At 40.6% G+C, this 13,024-nt stretch overlaps 1 protein-coding gene across 20 annotated transcripts in view; it reads right to left on the reverse strand.

Annotated features, from left to right (window-relative positions):
• The window catches only part of CCDC170 (coiled-coil domain containing 170), a 67,315-nt gene that overhangs the window by 38,334 nt on the left and 15,957 nt on the right, over positions 1-13,024 (reverse strand). For 3 of the 20 annotated variants that reach the window (XM_072995301.2, XM_072995282.2, XM_072995340.2), the window contains exons 2-5: positions 12,105-12,143; positions 10,029-10,160; positions 7,832-8,088; positions 5,095-5,236 (exon numbers count right to left, since the gene is read on the reverse strand). In XM_072995301.2, the coding sequence (XP_072851402.2) occupies positions 5,095-5,236; positions 7,832-8,088; positions 10,029-10,160; positions 12,105-12,143 (570 nt within the window). Of the gene's footprint in view, positions 1-5,094; positions 5,237-7,831; positions 8,089-10,028; positions 10,161-12,104; positions 12,144-12,566; positions 13,011-13,024 lie in introns of those variants that run through there. The other 17 variants (XM_072995283.2, XM_078383252.1, XM_072995315.2 and 14 more) reach the window with 15 other exon arrangements.

The raw sequence follows: 13,024 nt of genomic DNA on the forward strand, positions 1-13,024 counted from the left end.
GCCTCCTGTTCCTTCTGATTAAACTCTAACCTTCAGGTTCTAAATCAGGCTAGACAAAGTGCAGCCCTCTTGATAGTGCTGGACTGCAACCTCCGCAGCTCTAGCCATCATGGCCAGTTTTTATTCCGGGCCACCCTGTGAAAGCATGATAGCAATATACTTACTTGAATACAAAAGCTAGACCCAGGTAGAGTAGATCCATCAAATCAGTGGGTTAACATTACTACCAAATTCATGCGCCTACTGAATCAATGGGGTCTATTCTAGATGGGATTGCAAATTAGGTTTAGACCAGTGGTTCCCAACTTTGGGTCTCCAGATGTTCTTGGACTATAACTCTCATAAATCCTAGTGGTGGTGGCCTCTGGGAGTTTTAGCCCAAGACCATCTGGGGTCCCAAGGTTGGGAACCATTGGTTTAGACCATTATACAAATAACAATAACTATAAGAAAACCAAACTACTGTAGTGATCCATGTAATATACTTAAACAGCATACCACAGAAAACTTCCAGCTTCTTTAATTCATTTGCAGTCAAAGCTTGGGTTATACAAATGATATCATTTCTGCTGTTAACTTCACAGAGAAGCATAGCAGAAATGGCTATATTTGCTAGATAATTTCTGAAGTTTGGGAGTCACATAGGTTCCTTTCTTGATCCTTAGCAAACACCCAAAATAATAATAATAATAATAATAATAATCATCATCATCATCATCTTCAAACAGAAGATGGGAGCTCTCTCCTTTTTTGAAGACAGTAGATTGAGCAGAGACGTCCAGTGGTCCGCCTTGCCCGATGAGACTCAATCTCTTTCAGCGTGTTGACGCCAGATATGGTCGACAAAGTGCTTGACTGCTGTCGTGCCACCATCTTCTCCCTTGACCCTTGCCCAGCCTAGCTAATCAAAGCAGCCAGGCCTATAACAACAGAATGGGCCACGGCAATAATTAATGGGTCTCTCATTAGCAATAACTAATGAGTGTCTCTTCAAGGAGACACTCATTAGGCCCATAAGGAAGAAACAAAGTTTGGCAGTGGACAACACTGGCAATTATAGGCTCGTTGCCAATGTTTCTTTCCTCACCAAGTGGTTGAGAGGGTGGTGGCTGACCAGCCTCAGGTCCTTTTGGATGAAACCAATGCCATGGATCCATTCCAGTCAGGCTTCAGGCCATGCCACGGTACAGAAACGGCATTGGTTACCCTGTTTGATGATCTGCTGCGGGAGGCCAACAGGGGCAAAATGTCTTTGTTGGTTCTCCTTAATATCTCAGCTGCCTTTGATGCCGTCGACCACTCTATCCTCCTGGGGAGGCTCTCTGAGTTGGAATTGGTGGTCTGGTACTTGCCTGACTGATCCTTCTTGGAGGACCATCCTCAGAGAGTACAGCTTGGGAAGAGTGTACCGGCCCTGTGGAGCCTCAATTATGTGGTTACGCAGGGCTCAATTATCTCCCCAATGCTGCTTAATATCTACATGAGGCCACTGGGTCAGGTCAACAGGGGGTGTGGGGCTTCGTGCCATCAGTATGCTGATGACACCCAGTTCTACATCTCTTTTTCTCCAACCACAGTGGATGCCATTCCGTCCCTTCAGCACTGCCTGGAGGCTATACTGCAATGGATGCAGGAGAATGGACTGAGGTTGAATCCGCACAAAATGGAGGTCCTGAGGGTGGGTGGCCCTCCATCTGTGGTTTGGGAAACTCCCTCTCCTTTGGGGGAGCGACTCTCACCACAAAGAGTGAGGTTTGCAGCTTGGGGGTCCATCTGGATCTGACGGTCACATGCAAACCTAGGTAGCATCAGTGGTCCACTTTGCCTATTTCCATCTGTAGCAGATTGCCCAGCTGCATCCCTATCTTGATGCTGGGGCACTCACCACTCTGGTCCATTTGTAGTTTTGAGATTAGACTACTGTAATGTGCTCTACGTGGGGCTACCTTTGAGATTGATGTGGAAGCTTCAAATGGTGCAGAATGCGGTGGCCAGACTTCTCATTGGGGTGAGAAAATATCAGCATATTTCCCTCACTCTGGCTGCCTTGCATTGGCTGACCGTTCATTTCGGCATTGATTTCAAAGTGTTAATGATGACATATAAAGCCCTAAACGGTTTAGGATCTCGATATCTAGTAGAATGCCTTCTCCACCTAGATCTACCTGAATCACTCATTCTAGCCAGGAAGGGCGGCTGAGGGGCCTAACACCGAGGGAGGCCTGGAGAGAAAGAACAAGAAACTGGGCCTTCTTGGCAGTGGCCCCTCACCTTTGGAACAGTCTGCCACCAAAGATCTGTCTGGCTCCCTCACTGGGGTAGTTGTTAAGAGCAAACTTAAGACCTGGCTCTTTAGGCAGGCTTTCCCTCCTGTCGTCACTTAATTATTTTTCCCATCTTGAACTATATTACTACTGTTGTTTTTTAATTTTATTATACTGTTTTTATTCTATCTTTTATTGTTAGCTGCCCAGAGTAGATTTTGGTCTAGATGGGCGGGGTATAAATTTAATAAATAAATAATAAAAATAAATTGTGTGTGCTTTTATTTTTCTGGGCATGCTAGCAAAGATGAAATGGAACTTTTTTCTACAATGCACAGCAGGGGTTATCTATAGCACATGTGGATGCAAAACCTTCATTTGATCTCCCCCCACCAATTTTTTTAAAAACATCAAACCAGGAGAGGAGATGAGTGTGCTGAAACTCCCCTATTCTTTTGGCTTGTTATCTGGCACTGTAGGGAACTTTAGGAAGCCTTTAATTTGAGAAGCAGAAAGGAATCAACAACCCCATTAACTCATGCTGAGTTATGCTTCTGTAGACAATAGCTTTTTGCAAATTTTAATGTGAAGCAAGAAGTCTATAATTGCTCATTTGTATGCCAACACCTTGCTGCTGTTGTGTTTTCTCCTATTCTCCTCAGTCTACATGCCCTGGAGGGCAGAAAAGCAATAAACAAAAGTTTAGTTAGTCAGTACTGTACTAAATAAAAGTCTGGTTACTGGTCAAACAGACCTCAGCACATTTGAAAGGACCTCCAAACAGCACAAAAACTGTCTGAACCAGAGACCATAATAGGGCATCAAATCAGAACCCTGCTGGGAGTCTACTCCAGAGTAAGGCATAGAAAACTGCAGAAAACTGCAACTAGTTAACACAGTATTGTTTGTGTGCTTGGTTGCTAGCCTGGTTGCATAACCAGACATGCAGCTAGGCCCTTGTTAATTAGCTGCTATTTGCAGTCATGAATTACATAATTTAACTTATTCTGGAGTAAAATCCCAATAAGATTATGGCCTATGAACCGGTAGTTGCAGGGAAAAATAATTTAATGATAAACTCCTCAAATCTTTGAGCATTGTTTCAGGTGTAGAACACAGCCTTGGCCGCTCAAGGTCTGTCTTGTGACCCCTGTTCCCTACTGTAAATAACCCTTGACTTATGGTTTTCTCAGATCAAATTATTTGGATAAAGTAAAGCCGTAACCAAAAGAACTTACATTCTTTGTTCTTATTTGCTGTTTACATGTTGTCACCCGACTACAACAACAGCTAATTAATGTATTTATATATTTTACATTTCAAAAATCCTTAAAACAAAGACAAAGTTATAACATATTAATATGTATCCATCCTGGTGTTTTACAGTGTTATAAACAATCTCGTTTTGTACACATTATATGTAGTATGCCAATCTCTTTATCATGCTACATGATTTAGTGGCTTTTAAGGTTGGGGACCAGACATAAGTAAAAAGGAGAAAGCAAGAATACTCTCATTTTTTCACACACGCTTACAACACAGCCTAAAATAGCTGTGGAATCTTTAGACCTCCAAATGTTTTGAACCCAGAATGCCTTAGCATTTATCATTATGGCTGGGGCTTCTGGGAAGTGCAGTTCAAAACACCCAAGAAGCCAAGTTTCACCACCACTGCCCTTTAAGAGAGTTCTCTTTGATTTCCCTAGGCACACCTTTCCATCATCTTTCCAGTACTTGTGCTATTGGTAGTAGATAAAGAAGTGGATTGAGATGATTACCTGAATTCTGGTTTAGATGATCAGGAATGAACATTGGTGATTCTTAGACTTACACACTCTCCCTCTGATTAAAGAACAGGTTGCTTACTTGTAACTGTGGCCCTTTTACTGCATTTAAACATCCCACCCTTCTTCCTTCTCTGGGGTCACCAGAATCCACCTGGCTCAGGTGCTCCACTTTTTGCAATGGACCTCTGGATCCGAGAGTAAGTCAGGAGCCTGACATATCTATCCTGCTAGGCGGGAGGGCAGAGCTTCCACCAAAGCACCTTTGTCTGGACTAAATCATATGTGCAATGCACAGAGACCACAATGCAGAAACTACAGCTCATCTACACTGATTTAAACTAAGATCTATTTCCCTGTCCTTGGATGTAACATAGAACTCTAATTCATTTGACAGTAAACAAGAAGCTTTCACTCATTTCATCTTTTATGCAAAGGAAGTGGAGAAGGCAAAAAGACCACATTAACTTAAAGTTCTTTCATAACCACCATGGTTTGGATGACAGGAAGTCATCTGAACTGGGCCAGTGTTGCAGTGGCAAAGTGAAGTTTCAACACGGATCGGGAGGAATGGGTCCTCTTTTCTCTTTAAATCTTTCCTTATTTTTCAGAATGACAGAAGTTGCTACGAATTGTGCTTTTTAAATTATTATTGTGGTACATATTGGCCAAAATCCTCTTGTACAATTACACAAATGGCATAACTTTTGGAGGCAAATTGTCCCAAGTTAGGAAATCACTATAGACATTGTTAGTCGCATGCTAAGGCCCATAACTCAATATGCAACAAATGACGCATATGGTAATGTCTTAACTTTAAGGCAATTCACCTCCAAAAGGTATGCTGCTTGTCCTATCCAATATAACTAAGAAAGAGGATTTGGGCCACTTTGTATTTGTGGTTTCAGATTTCCTTCCTCTGCAAAACTCTTTCTCACTGGACTCTTAAATCAATTGTGTAAGATATGATAAAATTGGAACAGATTGTGTTGACATATATACACAAATAATTAGTCCCCATATTTCATTATTCTGTATTCATAAACCTTTGAGAGCAGAAGATCCTGTGGCTCTTCTTCCCCTATGTCCATATCAAAGAAATGACAAAGATGTTCAATGAAGTCACTGTGTTCCCTCCTAGCCTGTGAGGCTTGGGTCTTGCTCTCTTTAGACTCACTGATGTATTTTCTACCGTAATACAAACAAAACAAACAAAACCCTGTGATTAATAAGACGGACACATAAAGAAAAGAAGATGTTCACATCAATGTTCAAAACTATCCAAAGATAAAAGTGTTGTTTTTAATGCGCCATGGTACAGTGGACCTTCGACTTATAGACTTTTCAAGTTACAGACTTCTCTGGCTGCAAAATTTAGGTTCGACTTGAAGCCAGAGAATCAACCTACAGACCAGAAAAAAAACAAAATGGAACAAAAATGGCCTGTTACGGGATTAATTGGTTTTCAATGCATTGCAGGTCAATGGAGACTCGACCTACAGACTTTTTGACCTGCAGCCACTGTTTCAATACATATTAATTCTGTAAGTAGAGGGTCCACTGTATAATCACTGATTCCACATAATGTTTTCCTCTTATTTCCTTCTACAGTATATCATAGAAGTCAGTACACCCCCTCATATTTCATAAATATTTCAGTATATCTTTTCATGTGACAACACTGAAGAAATGACACTTGGCTAGAATGTAAAGCAGTGAGTCTACACCTTGTATAACAGTGTAAATGTGCTGTCCCCTCAAAATAATGCAACACACAGCCATTAATGTCTAAACTACTGGCAACAAAAGTGAGTACACTCCTAAGTGACAATGTCCAAATTGGGCACAAAGTGCCAATATTTTGTGTGGCTGCCATTATTTTCCAGCACTGCCTTAACCCTCTTGGGCATAGAGTTCACCAGAGCTACACAGGTTGCCACTGGAATCCTCTTCCACTCCTCCATGAGGACATCACAGAGCTGGTGGATGCTAGAGACCTTGCGCACCTCCACCTTCCATTTCAGGATGTCCCACGTATGCTCAATAGGGTTTAGGTCTGGAGACATGCTTGGCCAGTCCATCACCTTTACCCTCAGCTTTTTTAGCAAGGCAGTGGTCGTTTTGGAGGTGTGTTTGGGGTTGTCATCATGTTGGAATACTGTCCTACAGCCCAGTCTCCAAATGGAGGGGATCGTGCTCTGCTTCATTATATCACAGTACATGTTGGCATTCATGGTTCCCTCAATGAACTGTAGCTCCCCAGTGCTGGCAGCACTCATGAAGCCCCAGACCATGACACTCCCACCACCATGCTTGACTGTAGACATGACACACTTGTCTTTGTACTACTCACCTGGTTGCCACCACACACGCTTGACATCATCTGAACCAAATAAGTTTATCTTGGTCTCATCGGACCACAGGACATGGTTCCAGAAATCCATGTCCTTAGTCTGCTTATCTGCAGCAAACCGTATGCAGGCTTTCTTGTGCATCATTTTTAGAAGAGGCTTCCTTCTGGAACGACAGCCCTGGAGACCAATTTGATGCAGTGTGCAGCGTATGGTCTGAGCATTGACAGGCTGACCCCCCCCCCTCCATCAATCTCTGCAGCAATGCTGGCAGCACTCATACATATATTTCCCAAAGCCAACCTCTGGATATGACACTGAGCACGGGCACTCAACTTCTTTGGTCGACCATAGCAAGGCCTGTTCAGAGTGGAACCTGTCCTGTTAAACCGTTGTATGGCCTTGGCCACCATGCTGCACTTTAGTTTCAGGGTTTTGGCAATCTTCTTATAGCCTAGGCCATCTTTATGTAGAGCAATAATTCATTTTTTTCAGATCCTCAGATAGTTCATTACCATGAGGTGCCATATGGAACTTCCAGTGACCAGTATGAGAGAATGAGAGCAATAACACTTGTTCCCCCTTCACACTCAAAACTTGTGACACTAACGGGTCTCATGACACCAGGGAGGGAAAATGGCTACTTGGGCCCAATTTGGACATTGTCACATAGGGGTGTACTCACTTTTGTTACCAGCAGTTTACACATTAATGGCTGTGTGTTGCGTTATTTTGAGGGGACAGCACATTTACACTGTTGTACAAGCTGTATACTCACTGCTTTACATTGTAGACAAGTGTCATTTCTTTAGTGTTGTCACATGAAAAGATATACTGAAATATTTATGAAATGTGAGGGGGTGTACTCACTTCTGTGATATACTGTACATTCTGAAGAGACAGAATACTTACTAATATTTAAACAATAAAAAGACATAGACCTGTGGTCCAGTTGTAAAATCCAAAATCTACATTGACTAATAACATTATTTAGTACCTCCATTGGCCCCATAAAGACATTACTGAATCCTGATTACTGTATTTATATGTAGTCTGAAATTCACAATCAGGTTTATTTTATTCAGCAAGATTTCTAGTCTATGTTATTCTGGAAGCTTAAGATGACTTGCCATATGCCCAGAGTAAGGAAATTCTTTTCATAAAATGTAAAATCATAAAATATTTTCCCAAAAATCCCTTATTAAGCCTTTTCCTCTCCATGCCTCTTCTGCTTCCTTGCAACATCTATCTTGACAAAGGAGACTAAAAATTCAGTGGAAAACACCAAAGTTCTCATTCTCATAATTTTCTTGTGTCAGACAGTGTTTCACTATCTGAATAAAACACCTCTCTTTCTAGCAGCCATGACACATTGCCTAATTTTTCTTGCTCTAGGTAATTATTTCAGAGTCAGTTTATTTAATGTCCTTACCTGATCTGAATTTCTTGTTCATGGATTTTCTCCTTTAATTCCAAATTCTCCTGAAGAAGGGCTTGTGCTTTTTCCTCTGCTTGTTTTTTAGCAATGGCTATTAAATTGCACTCCTTCTCAATCTCATGGAGTCTACTTTGCACAGACAAAAGTAGAGAAGATTGCCTAGCATCGTTCTCCTTAAAGCTTCCAATTTCAGCCTTCAGATCCTCAATAGAGACTTCTGTACAGGCTATTTTGGATTTAAGATCTAGAAGCTAAGAACAGAGATAGATCATAAAATGCAGGAGTGCTTTGGAAAAATCATAAAACAATCTATACAACAGGACCCCCTTATCTGCAGGATCAGTTTCCTCTGATGTACATATCCACATTATGAAAATATTAAAAATGTCAAAAGAAAAATCCTAGAAATATGTATATTTCTAAAGTTGAACTTATCAGAACCAGCCACTAGAAGGAGCCAGAGATCATGCTATGCATAGTGTTCACTATTAAAACTGTATTTGCTATATTCCGCATATTTCAGCATCTGCGGTGGGGGCTTGGAGTCCTACTGTATTTCTAAGGATGGAAACATTTCCAAAATTCTACACAGAATTCCATTCCTTAAAAGACATTGCATAAAATTGTGGCACACTGCTAACTAGAAAAGTGAGCAACATTATACTAGATAGACCACCAGTTTGAATCAGCATATCCTTACACAAGGAGCTCTGAAAGATGACCATTTCTCCTGTTTACTGATACCTGTGATTTCCAGCCTTGGGGAACCCAGGTGTTCTTGGACTGCAACTTCCAGATACCTTCATCATGAGCTGTGCTGGGCAGGATTTCTGGGAGTTTTAGTCCACAAACACCTGGGTTCCCCAAGGCTGGGAACCACTGACCTATACAAACCTTAAGATCTAATGTCAGGGCTTTTAAAGTAGTAGAATCCCAGTTAAAGACGAAAGAATGGAGGGGTTCATCTCACATCATTTCACACATACTTTCATGAAAAAGAGAAACCAAAACTAGAAATGATTAGAAGTCCACATCAGCTAATTTTTTAAAAAAAATCTACAACAGAATGGCTGAAAAAGAAAAGAATCAAGGTGTCGCAATGGCACAGTCAAAGTCCAGACCTAAACCCAACTGAAATACTATGGCAGGACCTTAAGAGAGCCGTGCATAAACAAATGCCTGCAAACTTCAATGAACTGAAACAACATTGGAAAGAAGGTTGGCCCAAAATTCCTCCACAGTGATGTGAGAGACTGATCAAGTCATACAGAAAAGGACTCTGTCAAGTTATTGCAGCTGCCCATTAGCCTTGGCTCCCACTTCCTCACCCGACTGGGCCCTATCTTCTGCTGATGTTGCTGTTCCATATCTGTACCCCCAAGAGGTTAGGAGGCTGCAACTCCCTATGGGCCATCCAGGGGGCAGAAGGCAAGGGTAGATAACCTGCTAAGGGCACTGGTAGCAATGCCTTCATAGGTACCCGATCCCCAGAAATGGTTTCCAAAAAGCATCTTTTTGAAATAAAACATTAAGTAACAAGTAACTGATACAGTATTTAAGTGGCGAAGGGGGTTGAGTAACTCAGAGAAGCTATGGGCTATGCCATGCACGGACTCCCAAGATGGACAGGACATAGTGGAGAGTTCCGACTAAACGCAATCCACCTGGAGTAGGAAATGGCAATGCCACTCCAGTATCTTTGCCAAGAACGCCCCATGATCAGAAACAAAAGGCTAAAAGATATGACACTGGAAGATGGGCCCCTCAGGTCGAAATGTGTCCAACATGCTACTGAGGAAGAGCAGAGAACAAGTACAAGTAGCTCCAGAGCTAATGAAGTGGTTGGACCAAAGCCGAAAGGATGCTCAGCTGTGGACGTGCCTGGAAGTGAAAGGAAAGTCCAATGCTGCAAAGAAAAATACTGCATAGGAACCTGGAATGTAAGATCTATGAACCTTGGGAAGCTGGAGGTGGTCAAACAGGAGATGGCAAGAATAAACATCGACATCCTGGGCATCAGTGAACTAAAATGGACAGGAATGAGCGAATTCAGCTCAGATGATTATCATATCTACTATTGTGGGCAAGAATCCTGTAGATGTTCCCGTAGAACATTTAAGAGCTTCTATCAAGCAGTAAGCATAGCCTATCAGTTACTCTAAGATTTTAATGAAAGAAAGTTGCTTCTTACCTCTGCCTGGGCACATTCATACTTCGCTGTGAGTGCTGCAAGTTCACTGTGGGCCATTTCTGCTGCATTACGATAGTGACAGAGCTGTTGTCGGGTGACAGGAATATCCAACAAAAAATAATTATGAGCTCCCTGGTTTAGAGAAAAAGCATGGTAAAAATCAAAAGTAAAGAACCAGAATTTATTCTTCAATTGTATTGCTTCACCTAGTTTTATAAGTGAAAACATCAATTTTTTTAGTGACCCTGATAATTTAGAATGATCTCAACCTGGTTTCTAAGTTTGTTTGGCAGCAGACTTAGTTCCTCTATTCCAAATGTGGGTAACTTGCAGAAGTCTGGATGCCACATAAGCCAATCCTTGGACATTAGGAGGCTGCACTCACTCCTGAAACCCTTTTGAATTCTCACAGTAATTGAATGTTTTAACTGAAAATGACCCGTCACCCTCTACAGTGAAGTAGGAAACACAGGCACATACAACAATGTTGGTGAAACCAATGAACATATAAAAACTGCCCTTGTGCCCCACAAAATAATTTTAAATCATTTTTTTCCTGAAATATTTTGGGTTTTCAAGGGTGCTAGGAAGACAGATGTTGCCCACACCTGCTACATATGAATGACTTGCATTTAGGAATGGACAGAGAACACAATATTCTTTCTTCTCTTTTATCTCTCACTGACTTTTTATACCATTTACTCTGGGTATTCTTTTTAACTTGAAAGCAATGTTTTACGGCTGCTCTGTTGCCCTCTGGAAATATGGACCAACAGATAACACTTGGGGACATCTGTTCTACCTTGGAACAGATGTCTACCCTTGGGTTATCTCAGGGTTCTCTCGTAATCCCTGGATTTCTCAATATTTTCATGAATATGCTATGGAATAAAACCTGGAAACTTAGGTGGCAGTATGATCAATATATAGATGAGGCCATTTGAGACCGTAGAAACCCTGAAGAGGGGCTTGGGAGCAATTGGGGTATGAACAGTTTAGCATGTTTTCAATTTTTATGCCCACCAATGTTACAAGAGCTGGCTGGATAGCTCAATAGTTTATGTATCTGCCTGTGAGGTTGGGAGTTTGATTCCTACTGTGCCTCTTCTATGAGAAGAGCCAGACAATATGGTTTTGGGGAAGCTGCACAATCCCACAACGCCCTCAGAAGAAGTAAATGGTAAACCTGTTCTAAGTATTCTCTAACTGGAAAACCCTGAAAAGAGTTGCCATAAATTGGAATTCACTTGACAGCATAAGATTATTATTAATGTTACAGCAACAAAGCTATTTTAAAGAGGAAAAAACATGTCAGTGTTAGAAATATATGTTTAGAATACACTCATTCAGCTAAGATTTATTTATCTATTTTTGTCCATTTATATGACTTATGTAACTGCCCGTAATGAAAACTCTGAACAGAACAAATACATTAAAATACGTCATAACACTATTAAAATGAAAACACAATGAAAACACTCATTCTCAGTGATACTGCTTTTGGGCGGTTATTTATTGCTGCTTAAATGAAAGCATAATTGACCTTTTAGATTTTCCACTGGGAAATAAAATATAATTTAAAAATAAATACATATGTGTTTAGGCTTTATTTTAATGGCTGTTTGAATCAGAGTACTGGCAGGTAATCTATGGTGTTATGTTGTTCTCTTGCTCTACTGTGTTGTGTCAGAATCCTGAATATTGTTTCCATTTTCTGAGAACAGCTGGCAGCACTTATTTCAACAAGCCTAATTATCTTAAATAAAACAAGGACTTATGAAAGTAGGAAAGTGAGATGAATCAAAACTATGTAATTCCATATGAGTGTCTAACATGTCTGTTTGCACTGTTTACTTGAATAAAATTTAACCTAGCATGTGTCTGGAGTGTAAATGCATTTAACACCACCTAAAAAAGTCACACACAATATTGTTATGATCAAAATTTTAGGAAATGCTGTGGTGACTTTGGATGTATGGTTTGAATCCTGCACAAAAAGCCTTAGAGCAAAATTCCCAGATTATCTGAAAGGGACAAATTAATTGGGGAGGGGGGGAGAGACAACAGATATATTACCTCTATTTCTTTAAAATGTGACATAGAGGTGATGGATCTCTAGGAAAAAAACAAATTAGTTCAAAACATGGTCATGGAGGAAGGATTTACAGATACGATGGACGATCAGAAAGACATGCAGTACTGGATTAAGGTTCAACTTTCTTTAGGAGCAAAATTGATTAAATTGTTTGGGGATGTCATAAAAAGAGAAGACTCACTGGAAAAGTCCATAGTGGTGAGAAATGTTGAAAGAAATTAGAAAAGAGGAAGATTGAATGTGAGATGGATTTACAATATGTGAGCAGTGCTGTTAATCACTGGATCTTTGAGAGGGATCACTAATTCACAGAAGCAATACTTCAGAAGCAACTTGACAGCACATAACAATAACAAAGGTTATGAAAACACCAGGAGCATTGCACTAAGAACCCAACCCAGTATTGTTACATCAGCTTTTTGTTTAACAGCTCGCCTACTCACCACAGGTGACAAAGTATTCTGTCCAGGTAAATGTGCTGGCAGAAGACTGATAGACTGTTTTGTCACTCTCCATACTTGGCTTCTGTGCTAGCTGCAGGGGAAGAAAACCCCTTTCTTGTACAGTTACTCTGGGAGGCTGAAGACAATTCTTTCAAAACTAGCCTGTGAATCATTGTTGGTCATTCCCATACTTTCCAGCCACCACGAATACCTTGCACATACGTTTTACAGTCTCTTAGGTACCTGGTAAGAAAACTATACAGGTGAATAAAATGTGTGGGCTTATTTAGAAGGCTGGGGGACATATATACAGATATATGTGTGTATATTTACATTTTTTAAATTATTTTTAAATTTAAATCATCAAAAAAATTAAATCGTGATTTGATTCAATCTGGTTTAAATAAAATGCATCCTAGGGCAAGGATTTAGAAAAGGATTGTGCTTCTTAGTTTTAA

Source organism: Pogona vitticeps, chromosome 1 (assembly GCF_051106095.1).
Source record: "Pogona vitticeps strain Pit_001003342236 chromosome 1, PviZW2.1, whole genome shotgun sequence".
Lineage (NCBI taxonomy): Eukaryota > Metazoa > Chordata > Lepidosauria > Squamata > Agamidae > Pogona > Pogona vitticeps.